The sequence below is a fragment of the Hemitrygon akajei genome, chromosome 4 (genome assembly GCF_048418815.1).
Source record: "Hemitrygon akajei chromosome 4, sHemAka1.3, whole genome shotgun sequence".
NCBI lineage: Eukaryota > Metazoa > Chordata > Chondrichthyes > Myliobatiformes > Dasyatidae > Hemitrygon > Hemitrygon akajei.
In genome coordinates, this window is record NC_133127.1 from 174,621,277 (window position 1) to 174,640,848 (window position 19,572).

Here is a 19,572-nt window from a genome sequence, read left to right on the forward strand (position 1 = left end):
AAGGCACAGGTCAACCTATCCATTGCAAATCAATGACTCTGCCATGGTAAGAGTGAAGAGAATGAAGTTCCTTGGTGTGCTTATAATGGACGATCTAACCTTGACCCACAACACCTTCTCACTAACCAAGAAGGCACAGCAACATCTGAGGTGTGCAAGGCTCCCGCCTCCATTCTAATAACTTTCTATAGGAGCACCATCTAGAGCAGGGGTTCCCAACCTGGGGTCTACGGACCTCTCAGTTAAAGGTGGGGATCCTTGGCATTAAAAAGGTTGGGAAACCCTGATCTAGAGTGTCCAGAATGGGTGCATCATTGTGTGGTATCAAAGCTGCAAGGCATCAGACCACAGGACCCTACAGATGGTAGTGTAAACTGCCAAGAGGATCATTGGGCCTCCCTCCCCCTTATTTGTGACATTTACGAGGGTGGTAGCAGATGAAGGGTCTGCAGCATTGCTGAGGATACCTGCCAGCCATCCTACAATCTCTTTGGCCCGCTACCATCAGGAAGAAGGTACAAAAGCATCAGGACTAGGACTGCTAGACTGGGTAACAGCTTGCTCCCTCAGCCTCTGAGACTAATGAATACCCTGCCACCACTAAGGTCTCATCACTAAGACTGAGCTATTCACTGTTCTGTTTACCTATGCAGCATATTACATGCATTTTGAATTATAATTTATTGTAATATTTTGGTTTATGCGCTGTGTGTGATAGTTGTCTTGTGGGTGCTCCATGGTCTAGAGGAACGTCATTTTATTTGGTTGCGTAGATGTCCAGTCAAACAACAATAAACTTAAACTTATTTCAAGGCATTTAGAGCAAATGAAGTATTTTCTTATTCATTGTTTTAATGTGGGGAATATGGCTTGTAATGTGTATATAATAAGGTGATAATGTCTAGATAGGGTTTCAGAGATGAGCATTACCCATTGTACCAGAAGGATCTCCATTTTCAAAATGCTGTAATCTTTTCAGACAATAAACAATAACTTATTTAATATCTCATCAAAAAGATTGAAATGTCAGACAATTGTTGGAAAGTTTATTTGCAAATGACTTTCCATAAAAATGAGGACTAAATGGCTTCTAATTACATTGAAGGGTTATGTAATTATTAGGTAATGTCCGTTTTTGATCATTTAGGAGCAGCTACATTATACGGCTGTATAAAGTGCCAAGGGGTTGGCAAGGATAGCATTCCAGTAGTCACAGCTTCGGAAGGATTTGAAGTAACTGAAGTTACAAAGGTGAGATCCTTTTCTTTAACATCATTTTCTTTCATATTACCATTGGTGAAAATGAAGTGCTTCAGACTGTGAATCAGTCCATTTTTAAAACTCTGTTTTCTTCCCTTGCAGAAGAGTATTTTAATTTCCTGTCCAGATGGGAATACAGCCTCAAAATTTCTCATGCCTTATGCAGTCTTTTCTAGAATACACACCAAAAGTGTAAGTTCATATTTCTCTAAGATTTTATCCGGTTGCATAAACTGAAGGATTTCCTAAGACAAATACTGTCTTTACTTTGAGCCTATTTTGACTGTGATGTTCATTTGAAAAATTGCATATTTAAAAAATCTCATTGTAATTTTGTGTAATTAATACACGAGAGTCAATGGAACATGTTAACTTTTTTGATGAGCACCTCTTGTTCCAGTGTTAGCACTGGCTGAGGATTTTTTTAAGATCGAGAATTCTGAAGTACCTGAGGAAAAAGAATATATAATTAGTTTAACATTTAAGTTTTTTTGGAGACTGAAATACAGTAAAGCTTTGGTAATCTGGCTTACTAGGCACTTTGATAGTTCCGGACTAATTGGTGTTACTTCAATTAATAACCCAACATATTTTTAATTAACATTTTTAGGCATTGTATAGTCAAAAAACACATTTTTCAGTGAGCTCAAGGGAGCGGGGGTGGGGGGAACTTAGTGAATTTAAAAGGAGTACAGGAAATAAAACCAGATGGAGTTTTAAAAAAGCGCAGGAACTGTGACCCTGGTGAATGACAGAGAACTTTGAGATCTTTTGAGCGAAAGAGGGCATGTGAACTGGACCTCCTGTTTGTCAGGGAACATGGAATCATCAGTTGGTGAGCCAGATACTGAACTATCGGACTTTCCAAATAAATAGTCAATTAGTGGATGATTGTGGTTTCATTTATCCACCAATAAGATTGTTTTGTACCTTTTCTGCTAATTGTTAAAATAGTTCACAAACCCTTTTTTGACATTCATGCCCACATTAGGCTTGGATGTAGTAGATATCTTATTCATGTGTAATAGGAAGTGAGGTTATTTCAGTATTTGGCTGATGTGATACGTTTTTTTGAGATCTTTCACCTGCCACAAATCTAGGGTAAAGAAGTTCCTCAACAAAACTGTTAAAACTATACTAATGGGAATGTAGTCTCAACTGATGGTGTTATTGCACCAAATTTTATGTTTTATTTATCTACTATAACACTCATTAGTTCATATTAATTTAGTTAATTTTTCCAGTGCCAAGCTACTGATTGCATTTTAGAGAGATGGCTCTACAATTTAATCATTATTTTATTGCATGGGCCCGAAAATGAACTCCCAGTTGTTGCAAGAAGAGAGAATGTTCCAAAAATTGGTATGCAAAATTTCATTTCACAAAATAATACATTTTTATCACATAGCAGCTACTGAAAAGTGTCAAATAAAATATAATTTTTTTAATAATTGAAGTACAAAGTGCACTTATTATCTAAGTACATATGCAGTATACAACCCTGAGATTTGTTTTCCCGAAGACAACCACAAAACAAAGAAACAGCATGGAATCTGTTCAAAGAAAACATCAAACACCCAATGAGCCAAAAAAGAGAGCAAATAACACACAGAATATTAAACATCAAACCTCAGAGTCCTTCATGATTATGAGATTTGCAATTACATAAACTTTCTCCACATAAAGCTACAACTAAATAACTTTAAAACATTGAATGAAGATTTTTAATTCATCCTGACTTTCATCCTTCCTGAAATTTTCTCCCCTTGCCTGTGAAGTATATCACTTTCCACTGTATTGGTGTTTCATAGGTTACAGCCATTCTGCCTAGTCCATATGCCAATTATTTTGATGTGGGTCTGTCCCAACTTCATAGTTATATCATTGGATATAGATTTCTAGCTATTCTTCGAAGCTTGGTGAGTGGACACCATCTCATGTGTACCAACCCAGTCATATTTCCTTCACATTTTCTAATATCAGGTGACGAGAGCAAGAAGTGCTCATAACGTACCACTGCTGGAAATTGTGCTGTATTTTATGGCAGAATGAGCATACATTCAATTGACACTTTGTTAGGTACCACCTGAGCCTTAATTGGCCACTGACTGTATTTCTTTATGTTTGTGTTCTGCAGCTGTAGCCCATCCACTTCAAAGTCTGATGTGTTGTGCATTCAGAGATGCTCTTCTGCACACTGCTATCGTAGTATGTGGTTACTTGAGTTACTGTCACCTATCTGACAGCTTGAACTAGACTAGCCATTCTCTGACCTCTCTCATTAACAAGGCGGTTTCACCCACAGAACTTCCATTCACTCGATGATTTTTGTTTTTTGTGCTATTCTCTGTCAATTCTAGAGACCATTGTGTGTGAAAATCCCAGGAGATCAGCAGTTTCTGAGATAAAATTCAAAGTTCAAAGAAAATTTATTATCGAAGTACATATTTGTCATCATATACAACACCGAGATTCATTTTCTTGCAGGCATTCTCAATAAATGCAATAACCTTAATAGAATCAATGAAAGACCATACCAACAGGGCTAGTGTGCAAAAGACAGAAAACTAAAATGAGGATAAAAAGGAAATAATGATAAGCAGAAATAAATATCGAGAACTTGAGATAAAGAGTCCTTGAAAGTGAGTCCATAGGTTGTGGGAACAGTTCACTGATGGGGCAAGTGAATTTGAATGAAATTATCCCCTCTGGTTCAGGAGCCTGATAGTTGAGAGGTAATTACTGTTCTTGAAGCTGGTAGTGTGGGTCCTGAAGCTCCTGTACGTTCTTCCTGATGGCAGCAGCAAGAGGAAGGCACGACCTGAGTGGTGGGGGTTCCTGATAGTGGATGCTGTTTTCCTGTGACTAAGCCATATCCACTACTTGTTGCAGGATTTTCCATTCAGGAGTATTGGTGTTCCATACCTGTGCTGTGCTGTGACATGTCAATATACTCTCCAGCACATATTCATAGAATTTATTCAAAGTTACGGATGTCGCGCTCAATCTTTGCAAACTCCCAAGGAAGTAGAGGCACTGCTGTGCTTGCTTTGTAATTGCATTTATGTGTAGGGCCCAGAACAGGTCCTCTGAACACTCTAACATGGAGGAATTTAAAGTTGCTGACTCTCTCTACCTATGATCCCGTGATGAGGACGGGCTTATGGACCTCCGGTTTCCTCCTCCTGGAGTCAATAATCAGCTCTTGGCCTTGTTGACACTGAGTGAGAGGTTGTTGTTATGGCATCATTCAGCCAGATTTTCAATCTTCCCTCTGATATGGTGAATTGTCACCACCTTTGATTCGGCCTATAACAGTGGTGTCATCAGCATATTTAAGCCGAGGTCTTGAAGCTTATTGATTAGTTTTGTGGGGAATGATAGTATTGAATTCTGAGCTGTAGTTGATAAAGAGCATCTTGATTTATGCATCCTTGCTGTCTAGATGTTCTAGGGTTGAGTGAAGAGCCAATGAAATGGCATCTGCTGTGGACCTGTTGTGCTGTTAAGCAAATTGGAGTGGATCCAAGTTGCTTCTCTGCAGGAGATGATGTGTTTCATCTCCAACCTCTCAAATTACTGGATGATAGTCATTGAGGCAGGTTACTGCGTTCTTCTGAGGCAATGGTTTAATTGAAGCCTACTTAAAGCAAGTGTGTACCTCAGACTACCATAGCAAGAGGTTAAAGATCTCAGTGAACACTCAGCACAGGTTTTTTAGTACTTGGCCAGGTATCCCACCTGGGCTGATGCTTTCCATGGATTCACTCTCCTGAAGGTTGCTCTCACGTCGGACTCAGAGACTGAAATCACTGGATCATTGGGGGCTGTGGGGGTTCGTAATGGTCTCAAATCACCTCATCTGGCACCAACAATAATTCCGTGGTCAAAGTCACTTAGGTCACATTTCTTGCCATTCTGCTGTTTGGTCTGAACAGCAACTGAACCTTATGACCATGTCTGCCTGGTTTTATGCATTGAGTTGTTGCCACATGATTGGCCAATATTTGCATTGACAAGCAGGTGTACCTAATTAAGTGGCTATTGAGTGTGTACACGGACTCATAAGCAAACAAAACTGATTTGAGGCAGAGGTATTTGTTGCTTTGTTTTTTCCCACATGTCAATTCTCTTACCCTCTGCCACCCTACTTCAGTACTATGGCTAAGACCGCTAATCCAAATGAATAGAACGTTTAATTGATATGCATTCATAGTTTCTATTAAATAGTTTCAATTAGTTGTGTATATTATGAAATTGTAATGTTACAAATGTTAAGAGTTATAAATTAAGTTGCGAGTGGCTGTGGAAATCTGATTTTGCAGTTTGTTTAAACTGCTTTTTGTCATACCTTGTGTGTGTTTCAAAAATACTGGGTATTTTGTTAGATTTAAGCATAACATTGATTCTTCTAACCTTGCATCTAGATAACCAGCATGGATATATCCAGTGGTGGGGGTCTGGGGGTATCCTGCAGTACAGATGGAACCATGAGAGTCTGGCAGGCCAACAATGGTGAAATGAGGGTTAGTGCCTATTTAATTCCTTTTCAGCTTTTAGTAAGAAAGAATTTACTGTAAATTCACAAAAGTATCAGTTTTCCATTTCTTTACATTTACCTGCTGCTGGTCTAAGTGGTAAACATTCTTTGGGTCAAAGACTGTCTTCAGCAGTTTCTTTTGTGACTGATTGACCTTTTTACTCTGAGTTGACTTTTGAATTGCATTAAAACATCATAGTAAACTGAATGTGCATTGTTTTTAACTGAAAGGACTTTAAGAGATTTTCTACTTAGTAATTTTTACTTTGTAAAGTCAACTACAGTTAACCCAGGGGAGATCATAAAGCCATAATGCCATCAAAAATTTCCAGTAACCTTATAAGTGAGGAAATTACTGCTGAATCGATTTCTAACCATTGTAATGAAACCTTGGAGTAAGATTATTTTCATATGATCATTCTGATGTAGGTAATAAAGTTTGATAAATCTGATCCCTATTGTGCAGGTAATTTTGTTACATTTTGTTGTGTTTGTTCCAGATTGTAGTGTGAATGCAGGGCAAGATGCTTCATCAGTTACATAACTATACCAAAGATCTGGAGTATTAAAATGTAATCATCACAAACATATCAATAAATCATGAGAAGTTGATGTCTTGCAAGTAATAATTCAAAGTAATGATTCAAAGAAAGAATTTGAAATTGAAAATAATATTTGCATTTCTAATCATTTATGAATTGTTAATTTCTAGAGAGAACTGGTTGGCCACGTATATGACGTGAACACTTGTAGATTTTTTCCATCTGGTGTTGTCGTTCTAAGTGGAGGAATGGATGCTCAGTTAAAGATCTGGTCTGTTGAAGATGGAACTTGTTCTGTAACTTTAACTGGGCACAAAGGAGGTACGTAGAGTTGATAACAAGTTTTCTGTACAAATGCAAGGGCAAACGATTGACGAAAATGGATTCTGAAGAAAACTTTCCTGACAGATTATTGTAAACATTACTACAAGACTAGATTGTTGAATTAATTGGCTCCATGAAGATTTACAGTGTTTAAATTATTGAGTAAAATATTCTACAAGTTGAAAACAATATTGTTATCCATATTGCAGGTATTGTTGAAAATTTTTTAAAAAGCTATTGCTAGTAACTAAAATATAAATAGAAAATAAGGGGGAAAATTTGGTAGTTATAGCAGCATCTGAGTGTCTTTGGCCTAAAGCATCAACCCTATACCTCAGCTCATGCCTGGCCTGTTAAGTATTTCCCAACGTCCTCTAATTTTATTGCAATTATCTTTGTTTTTTTTAATGTTGACCCCAAAACTAAGGCTCCATGGTTGCGTAGCAGTTAGAGCGACACTCTTACAGCTTGGGGCCATTCCTTGGAGTTCGGAGTTCAGTTCCAGTGTCATCTGTAAGGAGTTTGTACATTCTTCCTTTGACCACGTGGGTTTCTTCCGGATGCTCCGGTTCTCACACAATCAAAAGATGTACTGGTTAGTAGGTAATTGGTCATTGTAAAGTTGTCCTGTGATTAGGCTAGGGTTAAGTAGAAACATAGAAACCTACAGCACAATACAGGCACTTCGGCCCACAAAGCTGTGCTGAACATGTCCTTACCTTAGAACTACCTAGGCTTACCCGTAGCCCTTAATTTTTCTAAGCTCCATGTACCTATCCAGGGATCTCTTAAAAGACCCTATCGTTTCTGCCGCTGGCAGCCCATTCCATGCACTCACCACTCTGCGTAAAAAAAAACAAAAAAAAACAACAACAACTTGCCCCTAACATCACCTCTGTACCTACTTCCAAGCACCTTAAAACTATGCCTTCTCATGCTAGCCATTTCAGCCCCGGGAAAAAGCACCTGACTATTCACATGATCAATGCCTCTCATTATCTTGTACACCTCTATCTAAAGTCACCTCTCATCCTCCAAGGAGAAAAAGCTGAGTTCACCAATCCAGGCAACATCCTTTTAAATCTCCTCTGCACCCTTCCTATGGTTTCCACGTTGTTCCCGTAGTGAGGCGACCAGAATTGAGCACAGTACTCCAAGTGGGGTCTGACCAGGGTCCTATATAGCTGCAACATTACTTCTCAGCTCTTAAACTCAGTCCCACGGTTGATGAAGACCAATGCACTGTTTGCGTTCTTAACCACAGAGTCAACCTGAGTAGCAGCTTTGAGTGTCCTATGGACTTGGACCCCAAGATCCCTCTGATCCTCCACACTGCCAAGAGTCTTACCATTAATGCTTTATTCTGCCATCATATTTGACCTACCAAAATTAACCACCTCATACTTATCTGGGTTGAACTCCACCTGCCACTTCTCAGCCCAGTTTTGCATCCTATCAATGTCCAGGTGTAACTTCTGACAGTCCTCCACACTATCCAAAACATCTCCAACCTTTGTGTCATCAGCAAACTTACTAACCCATCCCTCCACTTCCTCATCCAGGTCATTTATAAAAATCACGAAGAGTAGGGGGTCCCAGAACAGATCCCTGAGACACTCCACTGGTCACCGGCCTCCATGCAGAATGTGACCCATCCATAACCACTCTTTGCCTTCTGTGGGCAAGCCAGTTCTGGATCCACAAAGCAACGTCCTCTTGGATCCCATGTCTCCTTACTTTCTCAATAAGCCTTGCATAAGGTACCTTGTCAAATGCCGGTGGATTGCTGGGCAACACAGCTCATTGGGCTAGAAGGGCCTGTTGTGCACTGTATCTCTACATAAAATAAGTAAAATTAAAGAAAATAAAGCTGCTCTGAAACAGATCAATAAATAATGAAACAAACCCATTAAGGGCTTGGGCTTATGAATAACTTAACGTTAACTTGTGTTCTTGCATTTTAATATTCTGAAGTTTTTTTTAAAACCTCCATTGCAAGCAGCTTACTTATGCAGAAGTGACTTCTTAAAAAAAATCAGTAAATCAGTATATGTTTTCTGAAAGCAAAATGAAAGTTGATAACTGTAAAACTTTGAAAGTACCCGAGCTGGAGAGAGAAATGCCAAAAGGAGAGTTAAACCAAGAAAACTGTAAGAGTTATCCTTGCTGCTTTGCAGTTCTGCCCTATGACCTGCAGTCATTCTTTTCTGTTTGCAACAATGAGCAGATCTTGACACCTTTGTACACCAATGAGTGGCTTTGTTGGAGATATACTGCCGCTATTCTGTGTTTGCCAAAACAAAACACAATAATTCATTGCATTTAATGTTTTAAGACTATGTAAATATTTCTTTAACAAGGTATCTTGATTGTGCATTCATTTGTTTTGTTAATTGAACCCACAGTTTTAATTTTCTACCTGTACCTGCGCCTGCTCCACTGGATCTAACTACCCTCCATCCTCCTCCTCACGTATTTTCTCTTTGCACCTACTAGCTCCTGCCTGACTACTATTTCTCATCTCTTTTATATTGGCTGTTAAAACGACCCAAAATGTAACCGACAACAGCTGACCACCCCCCCTCCCCAGAAAAGAGTCAGTAACATCATGAAAGAACCCTCCACCCTGCTCATGGAGTGTTTATCCACTGCCATCAGGGAGAAGACTATGTAGCATCCTTGCCAGGACCATCAGACTCAGAAACAGTTACTTTACCCTAAGCAGTAAGGCTAATCAACACCACACCCCCCACCACCACCACTACTTTATCATTTCGGCTCAGTCACCTTATGTTCAGACACTCCTGTGTCTAACATCACTTTATAGACATACAAATAATCTATGTATATAGGTTATCTTATTTCTTTATATTTATTGTGTTTTTTTATCTTTATCTTAGTGTTCTTTGTGTTGTATCGGATCTAGAGTAACAATTATTTTGTCACTTTTACACTTCTGTACTGGAATTGACATTAGACAACCTTGAATTTTGAATCAATGCACTGCCAGTCACAATACATGGTCTCAACCCAAAACATTAACTATCCCTTGTTTCCAGAGAAGCTGCCTGACTTGCTGAGTTCCTCTAGCAGTTTTGTTTTGTTTTGTTTTCTCTATGTGTTTGTTCTCAATCCTATTCAAAAACAGATTTTTACTTATGGCTGTGAAAACATATAAAAACCAAAAAAAAGAAAGTAGTTACTAACTGCAGGTGATTTCAACTTTAAAATTCTGTTGAAGGAGATGAGAAGTTTCACAAGTTATTTTTGCTCCTAAAAATTGAATCGGTTACTCAATTCTTAAAATACTTTAGTTTGCAGATTGTATGAATTGAGAGGAAGATGCTTGTTTATGGTGTGTTTCCTTTTAAACAGGTATTCTTGATACAGCAATTGTAGAACGTGGAAGAAATGTTATCTCAGCCTCTAGGGATGGAACAGCAAGACTATGGGACTGTGGCATGTCCACCTGTCTTGCAGTTCTAACAGACTGTGGGACTCCAATTAATGGATGTTCAGTTGGGATTGCTGAAAACACATTGAATTTGGGTTCTCCTATGCATCAAATAAGTAAGTAAACTGTTCAGATAGATTCTTGCAAGTTCCTCTAAAGTTGGAGTTTGTTCTGTAAATTATTGAAGTACACAGACCAGGGAAGTCCTTGTTTTAGTCTCCAGTTGCACATCAAACCATATAATAAGGCAAAGATGAAGATGTAATAACTACTTCTGGAAAGCATTTGTTTGGTTAGAGGAGAGATTATTAGTTTTAGGGTCGTAGAGAAGTACAGCACAAAAACAGGCTCATCTAGTCCATGCCAAAACATTTAAACAACCTATTCCACTGTACTGGGACCAAAGCTCTCCAAATCCCTACTAACCATGTACCTATTCAAACTTCTTTCAAATGTTGAAATTAAGCTCGCATGGACCACATGCTGCTGGCTTATTTCACACTCTCGTGACACTCTGAGTGAAGAAGTTTCCTCTCATGTTCCCCTTAAACTTTTCACCTTTCACTCTTAAGCCGTCACATCTGGTTATAGTTCCACTTGGCAGTGGAAAAAGCCTGCTTGCATTTACCCTGTCTGTACCCCTCATAATACCTCTATCAAATCTCCTCTCAATCTTCTACGTTCTAAAGAATACAGTACTCTCCCATTCAATCTTTCCTTATAACTCAAGTCCTCCAGACCTGACAATATCCTTGTAAATTTTCTCTGCGTTCTTTCAAACTTATTTACATCTTTCCTGTAGGTAGGTGACCAAAACAGCACACAATACTCAAATTAGGCCTCCCCAACATCTTATACAGCTTCAACATAACATCCCATCTTCTGTACTCAATACATTGATTTATGAAAGCCATTGTGCCAAAAGCTTTCTTTATAACCCTAGCTACTTGTGATGCCACTTTCAATGAAATTATATACCTGTAATCCCAGATCCCTTTGTTCTGCCACACTCCTCAGTGCCCTACCATTCACTGTTTGGTCTGGTTGGTCCTACCAAAGTAAAAAAAAGCTCACATTTGTCTGCATTAAATTTCATCTGCCATTTTTCAGCCCATTTTCCATCTGATGCAGATCCTTTCACAAGCCATGATAGCTTTCCTCACTATCCACTATACCTCCAATCTTGGTGTCATCTGCATATTTGCTGATCCAATTAATCACATGATCATCCAGATCATTGATACATATATATGGTACTTCATACGTCCTCGGGGTCGCGTTGCCAATGGCCATTGGCGGGGCCGTCTTAGTACGCTCGGCAGAGGATGGTGCTCGGAGAAGCTGTGCAGGAGGGGATGGTCGTCGGCTCGGAGCTTCGACGGACTCAGGTCGCTTTCAGTGTGTGCTGCGTCTGCGAGGCTGGTTTCGACGGAGCTTCCATTGTGTGCTGCATCTGCGAGGCTGAGTCGGGCGGCACCTTAGAAGTCCATAGCGGGGGTACTCCCTTCTGCCACTGGCGTGGGATGGCGAGTCTGTCAGGACCCTGGGGACTTGTGGAACCTGTGGTGATTTCTTTTGAACTTACAGTCCTTTAACATCTTGGACTATTTTTACTGTGCCCATAGTCTGTTTTTTATCAATTATGTTATTGTTTGCACTGTTGTAACTATATGTTGTAATTATGTGGTTTTGTGCAAGTCTTGTAGCTTTAGTTTTTTGTCTTGTTTTTGTCTGGTGGATTTGGAGCTCCTTTCCGGGGAACGCGCTAGACGGTAGTGCAATATTAATACGCAGCAGCCTCTCCGGACTCTGGATTGGAGATTGCCAAACGTTACGTGGATTTTCTGGTGTAGTCTGTTTTGTCATATGCTTTTGTGATATCATTCTGGGGAAACGTTGTCTCATTTTTTAACTGCATTGCATTTGTGGTTTCTAAATGACAATAAACTGTATCTGAATCTGAATCTGAATATGGCAAACAACAAACGACCCATCACCGAACCTGTGGCACACCATTATTCACAGACCTCCAATGAAAGAGGCAATCCTACACTACCAATTTCTGGCTTCTCCCACAAAGCCAATGTCTAATCCATTTTACTACCCCGTCCTGAATGCTGAGCAACTGAACCCTCTTGATCAGCCTCCCATGTGGGACCTTGTCAATTGCCTTACTAAAGTCCATGTAGACAATATCCATTGCCTTATCTTCATCCACTTCCCTGCTAACTTCCTCAAAAAATTCTAAAGATTTGATAGACATGACCTACCACACATGAAGCCATGCTAACTATCCTTAATCAGTCCATGTCTATCCACATATTTATATGTCCGGACCCTTAGAATACCTTCCAACAACTTTCCCACAACTGTTGTCAGACTCACTGTAACCAGAGAGCTGTGCCTGTCCCATGACAGCACTGCCCTGACCTGGTCAGAGGTCACACCACCTGCCAGTCAACATTTTGCCCCTCCCAACTAATCAATGCACACTTAACCTTTGGCCACCTTAATTGGGTTAACCTGTCTAGCACCAAACTGTTGGCCCCCTGACCTATAAAGGGTACTACATGTGCTTGGCTGGCTCTCTTTTGCCATCCTCAAGGGACCACCCTGATTCACTCCAGGCTGAAAACAGCAGAACAGTGCTGGAGACACGTGGTAAGGTGTGCATTGAATAGGGTTGTGGGAGTGTTTATTGTTGTCCCTTTAGCAAAGAGCCGTGCCTGCCCATAGCCGGGGGGGGGGGGGGGGGGGGGCGGGGGGCAAGTATTGTAGTTTTCCCTTGCTTGTATGTGTACCTGTACTCTGTTCCCACACCGTTCTCCCGTGTATTGTACTGCAGACCCGACTTTTCCCACGCTCATCCATTCTAAGTGCATTTGTATGAATACTGTAGCCGCTTGTGTTGTTCCCAAGCTTTATCTCCCCTTGTAAATAAACTCCTCATTATTAAAACTGTGTGTCCCGGGCTCTTGCATGTGAGACCCAAAGAATCTTTCTCATTTCCATCACAACACTCACTAGCCTATAATTTCTTGGTTTCTGAGCCTTTTTTTAAACAGTGGAACATCATTGGCTATCCTCCAGTCCTCCGGTACTTCTCCTGTCGCTAAGGATGTTTTAAATATCTCTGCTAGGGCCCTGGCATTTTCTGCATGCCTCCTGTAGGGTCTGAGGGAACACCTTTTCAGGTCCTGGGGATTTATCCACACTGATTTGACTCAGGGTAGCCAACAGCTCCTCCTCTGTAATCTATATCGGGTCCATGAAGTTGATGCCACTTTTCTTCACCTGTATAGACTCTGCATCCATCTCCCGAGTAAATACAGACGCAAAGAATACATTTAAGATCTCCCGCATCTGCTTTGGCTGCACACTTGGATTACCATTCGGGTCTTCCAGCAGACCAATTTTGTCCCATGCAATCCTTTTGCTCTTAACATACCTGTACCATCCTTCAGGATTCTCCTTCACCTTGCCTGCTAGAGCAGCTTCATGCTTTTTTTTAGCCTCCTTGATTTATTTCTTGTGTTCTCTTGTATTTCTTGAATTCCATAAACACCTCATTTGTTCCTACTTGCCCATATCTGCTATACACCTCCTTTTTCCTCTTTACTAGGGCCTCAATATCGCTTGAAAACCAAGGTTCCCTACATTTGTTATCTTTACCTTTTATTCTGACGGGCACATACAAGCTTTATACTCTCAAAATTTCATTTTTGAAGGCTTCTCACTTTCCAAATACACCTTTGCCAGAAAATAGCCTGTCCCAATTCACACTTGCAAGATCATTTCTGATACTAGCTTTTACTAACTTAATAAATCATACTTTTCTGAGTTGAGCCAAAATTCATAAAGACTATAGCATAGCTATCATCTGTGCAATGGAAGATTTAGAATTTTAAAGACTAGAATTACATTACTTGCCTTCAACTGGTTTAATGTTAACTCTGAAACTCCTTACCCCATAGTACCCCACCCCTCCTCTTCTCCATCTCTTCTTTCATCGTCCACCTGCTAACCAACCACCCTCTTTACCTGCCTCTTTCGTTGGTAAGTTGATGGAAAAGATCCTGAGAGGCAGGATTTATGAACATTTGAAGAGGCATAACATGATTAGAAATTGTCAGCATGGCTTTGTCAAAGGCAAGTCATGCCTTACAAGCCTGATTGGATTTTTTGAGGATTTGACTTAACACATTGATGAAGGTAGAGCAGTAGATGTAGTGTATATGGATTTCAGCAAGGCATTTGATAAGGTACCCCATGCAAGGCTTATTGAAAAAGTAAGGAGGCATGGGATCCAAGGGGATATTGCTTTGTGGATCCAGAATTGGCTTGCCCACAGAAGGCAAGAGGTGGTTATAAACAGGTCATATTCTGCATGGAGGGCAGGGATCTGTTCTGGGACCCCTTCTCTTCGTGATTTTTATAAATGACCTGGATAAGGAAGTGGAGGAATGGGTTAGTAAATTTGCTGATGACACAAAGGTTGGGGGTGTTGTGGATAGTCTGGAGGCTGTCAGAGGTTACAGTGGGACACTGATAGGATGTAAAACTGGGCTGAGAAGTGGCAGATGAAGATCAACCCAGATAAGTGTGAGGTGGTTCATTTTGGTAGGTCAAATATGATGGTAGAATATAGTATTAATGGTAAGACTCTTGGCAGTGTGGAGGATCAGAGGGATCTTGGGGTCTGAGTCCATAGGACGCTCAAAGCAGCTGTGCAGATTGACTGTGTGGTTAAGAAGGCATATGGTGCACTGGCCTTCATCAACCGTGGGATTGAGTTTAGGAGCCAAGAGGTAATGTTGCAGCAATATAGGACCCTGGTCAGACCCCACTTGGAGTACTGTGCTCAGTTCTGGTTGCCTCAGTATAGGAAGGATGTGGAAACTATAGAAAGGGTGCAGAGATTTACAAGGATGTTACCTGGATTGGGGACCATACCTTATGAGAATAGGTTGAGTGAATTCAGGCTTTTCTCCTTGGAGCAACAGAGGATGAGAGGTGACCTGTTAGAGGTGCATAAGATGATTAGAGGTATTGATCGTGTGGATAATCAGAGGCTTTTTCCCAGGGCTGAAATGGCTAACATGAGAGAGCACAGTTTTAAGATGAGTGGAAGTGGGTACAGAGATGATGTCAGGAGTAAGCTTAAGCTTTTTACGCAGAGAGTAATGAGTGCATGGAATGGGCTGCTGGTGTCAGTGGTGGAGGTGGATATGATAGGATCTTTTAAGAGACTCCTGGATAGGTACATGAAGCTTAGTAAAATAGAAGGCTATGGGTGACCCTAGGTAAATTCTAAAGTAAGTACATGTTCGGCACAGCGTTGTTAACCAAAGGGCCTGTATTATGCTGTAGGTTTTCTATGTTTTGTCCCCTCCCACTCCCCTTTCTTTATTTCCTATTAAGAAAAACATACAGTATGTAACTTGACATCAGCACTACTTATTGACTGCCTTGGCTCACAACCATTTTCAAATAACTATTCCTTTGAAGCATTTTGCATTTATACTGCAATCTAAATACAGGTTGTTGTGCTTCATCACTGAAATAATGGTGCCATTCTTTTTGTGTTTCCACAGAGGGAGTCCCTGTGAATATCCACTCTCCAGTTTTATTACATCTGCTAGTGGGAGTTTGCAGTAGTCATTAAGATTTAGTGAAAATTTCAAATTAGTTGCTTATAAATGAGCACTAGTTTGTTTTTGTAGAATGATAGGTGCAGTTAAGTGTAAAACGCTCCAGGGGTGATATTTGTGATCGCAGTCTGTCACAAATGGCCTCACTAACACCTCAGGTGGCTCGAGTCCCATGGAGATGAGAAGGGATTGAAGTTTGTGTCCTTCATGTTGCTTCCTGTCGTGGGAGAGCATTTTCTCTCCATACTAGTAGACTATGTTTTGCTTAAAAAAAAAGGGAAGCCCACACTTGGGTTGAGTTGGTGACCTTGTACATTCTTTTTATTCTGCTTTTCGTTCTAAGTTGACCATATATTGAGTCAAATTCTCCATATTTGAACCTGAACTTTAAACGAAACAGTCAATATAACTGTCGTAATCAGATTCAGATTTGTATCCAGATTTACTTATCACATGTGCATTGAAACATACAGTGAAATGTGTTGTTTATATTTACAACCAACTCTACCTAGGGAATGTGCTGGGGGCAGCCCACATTTCACCCCCAACCTAGCATGCCCAAATGCTCGGTAGAACAATACAGAACACAAGTAACAAGACAACAACAGCAAAACAGGCTTTTTTACTCCCTCCCACTCTCCTTCTTACCCATCTACACACATGGATAGTTCTCCAACTCCAGGATGGGCCTCCATCCTCTAGTCTGGAGGCTTCAGCCAATGGGCTTCAACTTACAGTTCGGTTTTGAACTCCCAACTAGCTGATGACGGGACCCTGAACTCCTGGCACACCAACTGACCAGCCCTCGTGCCTTCTGCTTGCAGTAACATCCAATCCCAGGCTAAACAGACCTGGGACAGCCCAACATCCATGGATCTCCCTCGTCATCCATCCATGTCAATGGCCCTTGAGCATGGGGTGGAGATGTAGAGTCAGGACTTTGAAGGTGGAACACAAAGCATTGAGCAGAGGCCTGTCCACTAAGTCCTCCTCATCACTGCCTTTAAGCTTTAACTTGACTCTGACTCCCCTCTCTCCCCCAAAACAATGCCTACAAACTTAAAATAACAAGCAAGTCTGAGCCTTGATCTCGATGGAGATGGCAGCTGAGCATCATTTTGCAAAAAAAAATTCACAATCCTATTTCATCAGACATGCCTCTCTGTAGGACTTTTTCTAATCTGGTAGTTGATGTACTTATGAGCTCTGCTTTGTTGTGTCTTCAAGCACTTATAGTGCTGATGGCCCTGATTGTCATATCTCTTTATTGGTGATTGAAGCTGTCATAGGAGCAGATGTTTCTATCTGTGTTATGCAGAAATCAGAATCATTAATCCTAAAAGTACACATACAGAGGAAAGCAAGGCTTATTTATTACTGAAGAAGAAAAAACAAACTGATTTTCAAAATGATCCCAAAATACTAATAAAATTCAGAAATGCAATGCAATAACAACTAATTTAATTTATTCTATTACCTTTGTGCCATGGCCTTGGGATTTAAGTCTTTATTGCTAGCCTTTTTTCCATCTTTGTCAGGGTTTATGGGGCTATGACAGCCTTTCAAAATGATGTACATGAGTTTTTCCAAGATTTGTGGGTTACCCTGTGTATCGTTCAACAGTGACATGATTAAAACTCCCTTGATATATCTTTCACATGCATGCAGGCAATCTAGCAATAGCATTTAGAAAGTCCAAATCTCAGTCCAAGTAAATTTTCAGGTGAAAGTACAGGTCATTTCAGGAGAAATCTTGATAGAGAAATATTTTGGAGAGTGTAGGCCATTCAGATCTTTGAGTTTACTGCCATTCATTATGATTATAGGTGATCACCCAAATTAACTATTCTGCTCCTGCTTTCTCTGCATATTCCTTGTCCCCTTTAGCCCTAATAACTATAACTCCTCGTTGATCTATTTAATGATTTGGCTTCAAAATGCTTTCTGAGATGGAATATAGTTTCACGAGTTTCTGGGTGAAGAAATTTCTCCTCATCCCAGTCCTACATGGTTTATGCTTATCCTTGTCCTCAGTCTTGGACTCATGTCCACCATACTGTTCTCTGTTCATGTTAGCACCTTACTCCCATCCTTTGTGCTTTAAATTTATATGGTAATCTTTTATGTAGGGCCTTATTGAAAGGCTTCAGAAAGTTCATATACATCATATTTGCTTGTTCTCCCTCCACTATTCTGTTCGTTAGAATCTCAAAAACTTCCAAACAATTTGTTAAACACAATTTCCCTTCCATAAATCCATGTTGACTTTGATGCTATCACTGTTTTATAAGGTCCCTCCTATTATTTATTTTATTATGGACTCTATTCTCTGCTACCAATGTCAAAACTAATTGGCCTATTGCTCTGTAATTTCTTTGCCTCCATTTCATAGTGGAATTATATTAGCTGCCCTGCATTTCCTTCAAACTCTTCCAAAGTGTATAAAGCTATGGAAAATGACCAGCAGTACATCCTCCCTCTCACAAATACTATGTTCTCCATTGTTTCTGGAAGATCATTTATGTTTGTTATAAAGAGAATGCCTTAAAGTCAGACAGCATTTTTTAAGCAAAAAATCTCTAGCATTTATATTAATTAGATGCACTTATGTTCAATGTAATATTCCCCTTCAGCACTTTTTTAAAATAGATTGTATTCTTACCAGGTGAACGTGAAATAGGAACTGATGGAAAATTGTTACTTCTAGCTCGTGAAGATAGAAAACTGCAAAGCATTGGACTGCTCAGCAGAGAACCAGTAAGTATATTTTATTGTTTTCAGTTATGATATTCTTATCTTGAAATGTAGTAATTGCAGGAACTACCAGCTAATTTACATGCAGTAAATACCAGAAGAGAGCAGCCAAATAGAGGGTTCATAAATTTACTACCGGTGGTGAAACACAGGAAGGGGAGAAGTGCAGAAAGTGGAATTTTTAGGAGGTGATGGGATAACAATAGAGGGATTTAATGGCAAAGATGAAGGTTTCAAATGTACTATGCCTTGGGAGCAGGAATCAAAATACATCCTTAGAAATATGAATGGTAAGTCAATGTTGAACAAGATACATGCAACAGAAACAGACTTGAAATGAAAGTAGCATTATTGTAAAGATGGAGGTCTGTGATATTGCCAGTCATTAGGATGAATGGTTAAAATCCAACTTCTCCCAGTCAACAAAGAGTGAAGATTACCAATGGCAGCACAAAGTTTATAACTTCCCTCCTGTCTTGACTGGAGAGAAATTTGTTACAATTCCTAGACAGGCAATGTTATTGAAGAAAGTGAATAAAATAGATCCTTTGGTGAAAATGTGACAGACAACAGACAAGCCATTACTGGCAAAAGCACTCAAAAAGTGTCTGTGAAAGCATCCACAGGCAGTCCTGTGGAGCTGAACACTGCAGACTAGGGAGGAGGATGGTGCTATTAATCATATCAAATGCAGATTAGATGAGTGATTTAAGCTCCAAATCACAAAAATGATTAGCAGAAGTCTTTAATGTCATTTGGTTAGAATTTTCTTGGTGCTATGAGAAGGTTGAAAGGTCTTTTGTGGATTTTGGTAGAAGTTGCAGGGAGCTGGAAAGAAAAGGATGCATACAGGATAAAATGAAATGTAAACACAAGAGATTCTGGAAATCCAGAGGAACAAACACAAAATGCTGTAGGAATTCACCAGATTGAGTAGTATCTGTGGCTAGGAATAAACAGTCAACGTTTCATGCCGAGACCCTTCATCGGGACTGTTTTGTTGAAGGCCTAGAGCGCCGAATGTTTGTTCCTCTCCGTAGACACTGA

General features: G+C 40.1%; 1 protein-coding gene across 2 annotated transcripts in view; it reads left to right on the forward strand.

Annotated features, from left to right (window-relative positions):
* Positions 1-19,572, forward strand: part of LOC140726964 (proteasomal ATPase-associated factor 1-like) — a 474,892-nt gene that overhangs the window by 446,978 nt on the left and 8,342 nt on the right. For both annotated transcript variants that reach the window (XM_073044019.1, XM_073044018.1), the window contains 6 exons: positions 1,148-1,251; positions 1,363-1,452; positions 5,688-5,786; positions 6,513-6,663; positions 10,042-10,236; positions 18,437-18,528. In XM_073044019.1, the coding sequence (XP_072900120.1) occupies positions 1,414-1,452; positions 5,688-5,786; positions 6,513-6,663; positions 10,042-10,236; positions 18,437-18,528 (576 nt within the window). In that variant the 5' untranslated portion in view covers positions 1,148-1,251; positions 1,363-1,413. The remainder of the gene's footprint in view (positions 1-1,147; positions 1,252-1,362; positions 1,453-5,687; positions 5,787-6,512; positions 6,664-10,041; positions 10,237-18,436; positions 18,529-19,572) is intronic.